The sequence below is a fragment of the Penaeus vannamei genome, chromosome 39 (assembly GCF_042767895.1).
Source record: "Penaeus vannamei isolate JL-2024 chromosome 39, ASM4276789v1, whole genome shotgun sequence".
In the NCBI taxonomy this organism is placed as follows: domain Eukaryota; kingdom Metazoa; phylum Arthropoda; class Malacostraca; order Decapoda; family Penaeidae; genus Penaeus; species Penaeus vannamei.
Window position 1 is genome coordinate 3748724 of NC_091587.1, and position 5000 is coordinate 3753723.

The 5000-nt window shown below is 35.1% G+C and overlaps 1 protein-coding gene across 1 annotated transcript; it reads right to left on the reverse strand.

Moving 5' to 3' along the window:
* Window positions 1–1149: 1149 nt before the first annotated feature.
* On the reverse strand, window positions 1150–2364 carry LOC138860017 (variable charge X-linked protein 3B-like). Its single transcript, XM_070116800.1, has one exon. It carries the CDS (start codon window positions 2362–2364, stop codon window positions 1150–1152), a length of 1215 nt encoding a protein of 404 aa, XP_069972901.1.
* Between the last annotated feature and the right edge of the window lie 2636 nt (window positions 2365–5000).

A 5000-nucleotide genomic window follows, 5' to 3' on the forward strand; every position in this document is an offset into this window, starting at 1 on the left:
TTGCACGTGTCCTTATGGGGGGGGGGGGGAAGGGAGGGGGTGATAATGATATCTCGACCATGACTCGTTAGCCCAGCCATTAGATTTTATCGGTGTGTGTGTGTCTGTGTGAGTGAGTGACTGTGTGCGTGTGTGCATGCGTGTGTGTGTGTGTGTGTGTGTTTTTCTGTGTTGTTCGTGGATGAGACAGTTGGTGATGTTTTCTAATTCGTATCTTCATTTGTGTGTGTCATATATATATATATATATATTTATATATATTGTCCTTTCTCTCCCCCCTCTCTCTCTCTCTCTCTCTCTCTCTCTCTATATATATATATATATATATATATATATATATATATACGTATATATATATATATATATATATATATATATATATATATATATATATATATATATATATATATATATATATATATATATATATGTATACTCCTAAGCAAACCAAGCCATCCCTCCCAAAATAAATCTGTCACTCCCTCTCTCTCTTCCTTTCTTTCACCCCCTTCTCTCATCCTCCTTTTCTTCCACGACACCCCTCGTTAATCCCCGACCGCCTTCGCAAGAGCGTCTCGTACATAAATTCCTCAGATAGAGACGGAATACCGGCGGCCGGGGCGGTGCGGGGAGAGAGACACACAGCTGTTCCGCCGCGTCCTAGGCATTCTTCCCCCCCTCCCCACCCCCACCCCACCCCACACCCCGGAGAAATGACCCTCGAGGCTGAGGAACCCGTTACCACTGAACATTTTCCACCGTCAGAGGGGAGAGGTAAGAGAGAGAGGGAGGGGGGAGGAGGGAGGGAAGAAAAAAGGAAAGAGGGAGAAAAAAGGAGAAAAGAGGCGAAAATGGGAGGAAAGAATGAATCGGGAGGACGAGAGACAGAGAAGGCGGGGTGAGGGAAGGAAGGAAGGAGTAAAAAGACACAAAAGTCAAGGAGCATCTTTTTTGGAGAAAGAAGGTAAAGAAAGAGAGAGGAAGGGAGAAAGAAAGAAAGACAGAGAGAGAGAGAGAGAGAGAAAGAGAATTCCCCCCCCCCATCTTTTGTCCCCCGCATGATGACGGTCAATTACATTACACTTTATTGTCCGCGTAAGGTCGGCCTCTTGGCTCCCCGAGAAGGCGCCGGCCGTCCCAGGTGTTACTCTACCCGAGGCTCTCCTCCCTTTGTCGGGTCTTCACCGCCCGCGCCTCGTTCACATCGCTTGAAGGTTGTTTTGCTTCGTTCACATCGCTTGGAGGTTGTTTTGCCTCGTTCACATCGGTTGAAGGTTGCTGTGCCTCGTTCACATCGCTTGTCGGTTGTTTTGCCTCGTTCACATCGCTTGAAGGTTGTTTTGCCTCGTTCACATCGCTTGGAGGTTGCATGGAATCGTTCACATCGCTTGGAGGTTGTTTTGCCTCGTTCACATCGCTTGAAGGTTGTTTTGCCTCGTTCACATCGCTTGAAGGTTGTTTTGCCTCGTTCACATCGCTTGGAGGTTGTTTTGCCTTGTTCACATCGCTTGGAGGTTGCATGGAATCGTTCACATCGCTTGGAGGTTGCATGGAATCGTTCACATCGCTTGGAGGTTGTTTTGCCTCGTTCACATCGCTTGAAGGTTGCTGTGCCTCGTTCACATCGCTTGAAGGTTGCATGGAATCGTTCACATCGCTTGAAGGTTGTTTTGCCTCGTTCACATCGCTTGAAGGTTGCATGGAATCGTTCACATCGCTTGAAGGTTGCATGGAATCGTTCACATCGCTTGAAGGTTGTTTTGCCTCGTTCACATCGCTTGAAGGTTGCATGGAATCGTTCACATCGCTTGAAAGTTGCCGTGCCTCGTTCACATCGCTTGAAGGTTGCTGTGCCTCGTTCACATCGCTTGAAGGTTGTTTTGCTTCGTTCTCATCGGTTGAAGGTTGCCGTGCCTCGTTCACATCGGTTGAAGGTTGTTTTGCCTCGTTCACATCGCTTGAAGGTTGCCGTGCCTCGTTCACATCGCTTGAAGGTTGCCGTGCCTCGTTCACATCGCTTGCCGGTTGCCTTCCCTCGTTCACATAGGTTGTCTGTTGCTGTGCCTTGTTCACATCGCTTGCCGGTTGCCTTCCCTCGTTCACATAGGTTGTCTGTTGCTGTGCCTTGTTCACATCGCTTGTCGCCTGTGCTTCTTTCAGATCGCTTGTTGGTTGCCGTGCCTCGTTCACATCGCTTGCCGGTTGCCGTGCATCGTTCACATCGCTTGAAAGTTGCCTTGCTTCGTTCACATCGCTTGAAGTTGCCGTGCCTCGTTCACATCGCTTGCCGGTTGCCGTGCCTCGTTCACATCGCTTTAAGGTTGCCGTGCCCCAAGGGAAACGGGAAGCACTTAACAAATTCATTGTATTTTATTACAAAGGTCTCGATTTTTATGTTATTGAATTTTATACACAGCAACTGGAGATCAAAGAAGAACTTATTTCTTTCTATTCAAAGAAAGAGGGAAAACTAATAAATTTATGTCTAACTCTTTTTTATGAATTAAATGTGACTAAGCACTGTTTCAGTATATATATTTATTTCTATAGAGATAGAGTGAAGAAACGCTAAGTTGATAAATCATAATTCCTCATAAAGAAACTATTAACTATATTTTTTTACCAATAATCATCAAGACATTTTCTTTTCTTTTTTTCTATTTCTTTGTCTTCGCTTCATAGGCCTATACATATCATAAAAATTGATAAATCACCATTCACCATAAACTCGACCTGGGCAAGACAGTGCCATCCCACGTCGAATTTCCCGAAGGACGTAAGGGGGGAGGGGGGGGGTAATGAGATAGGCCGGGGTTGTGGTTGTGTCTGTGCTGGTCGGTGGCTGGGGGGAAAAGGGTGGGTTTTGGCTCCTGGGTTGTAAGTGCGGTTGTAAGTGCGGTTGTAAGTGTGGTTTTAAGTGTGGTTGGAAGTGCGGTTGTAAGTGTGGTTTTAAGTGCGGTTTTAAATGCGGTAATAAGTGCTGTTGTGTGTGGTTATAAGTGCGGTTGTAAATGTGGTTTTAAGTGTGGTTGTAAGTGCTATTGTAAGTGTGGTTGTAAATGCGGTTGTAAGTGCGGTTGAGTTGTGGTTGGAGATTGGGTGGGGGAGGGGGGAGAGGGAAGGAGAGGAAAGTTATTTGTATTGATTGATTTTTTTTTTTTTTTTTGTCTCTTTTTTTGGTTGTTTATTTCTTTTTTATTCGCCATTTTCTTACTTGTCCTTTTTTCTTGCCTCCCTTCTATAATAATAATAATAATAATAATAATGATAAGGATTTTTTTTATAATCATTGGGACTATTGTTATTAATGTAATTATTACTGTTATCATTATTATCATAATTACTACTATTACTTTGATTACTACTACTCATTTCATTATCATTATCATCGTCATCATCATCATCGATTATCATCAATGTTATTATTATTATTGTTGTTATTATTATCATTTTTATCATTATTATTATTATCATCGTTATCATCATTATTTTTATTGTTATTATTATCATTACTATTATTATTATCATTAGTAGTAGTAGTAGTAGTAGTATCATTATTACTATCATTATCATTATTATCATTATCATTGTTAATATCATTATCACCATCATTATTATAATTATTATTATTATCATTATTATTATTATTATCATTATTATTATTATTATTATTATTATTATTATTATTATTATTATTATTATTATTATTATTATTATCATTATTGTTATTATTCTAATTTTTATCATTTCATTAATATTATTATAATCATTATTATCATTATTATTATCATTATTGTTACTAATTATCATTGATATCATCATAATGATAATCCTCATTATCACTATCATTATCATTATCATTACTGTTATTATCTTATTATCACTGTTATTATCATCATTAGTATAATCATTGTTTTTACTATTATCATTTTCATTGTAATTGTTATTGTTGTTGTTATTTTTATCATTATCATATTTATTACCATTATACTTATTATTATTTTCATTACTATCATTGTTATTATGATTATTGTTGTTATCATTACTATTGTTATCATCCTTGATACTATTATCATTATCGTTACTATTATAGTTCTTCTTATCATTATTATCATTATCAATATTATCATTATCATCAATATCATTATTATTTTTATTATTATCGTTATCATCATTATCATTATAATTATTATTATTATTATTATTATTATTATTATTATTATTGTTATTATTATTATTATTATTATTATTATTATTATCATTATTATTATTATTATTATTATTATTATTATTATTATTATTATTATTATTATTATTATTATTGTTGTTGTTGTTATTATTATCATTAATTATCATTGTTATTATCATAATCATTATCATCTTTATCGCTATCATCACCTTTATTTCTATTACGAACAATATGGTTTGCATAATCATTATCATCATTATTACTATCATAATTATTGCTATCATTATTTTGATTATCATTATCACCATTATCATCATTACTAGTTATCGTTATTGTTATCATCATTGTCATCATCATTATTATTATTACTTTTATCATTATCATTATTATTATCATCATTATTATTATTACTAATATCATCATTATTATCACTATCATCATTATTATTATTATTACTATCATCATTATTACTATTACTATAATTATTATTATTACTATCACCATTATTATCATTACTATCATCATTATTATTATTACTATCATTTTTATTATTACTATCACCATTATTATCACTATTATCATTATTATTATTACTATCATTATTATCATTATGACTATTATCATTATTATTATCACTATTGTCATAATTATTATTACTATCATCATTATTATTATTACTATCATCATTATTATTATTACTATTATCATTATTATTATTACTATCACCATTATTATCACTATTATCATTATTATTATTACTATCATTATTGCTATTATCCTCATTGACAACAGTAACAAAACCTGATCTTCA

Excerpts from the sequence above, each read along its gene's own strand:
- LOC138860017 (XM_070116800.1), bottom strand. The coding sequence starts at position 2,364 with ATGAATTTGTTAAGTGCTTCCCGTTTCCCTTGGGGCACGGCAACCTTA.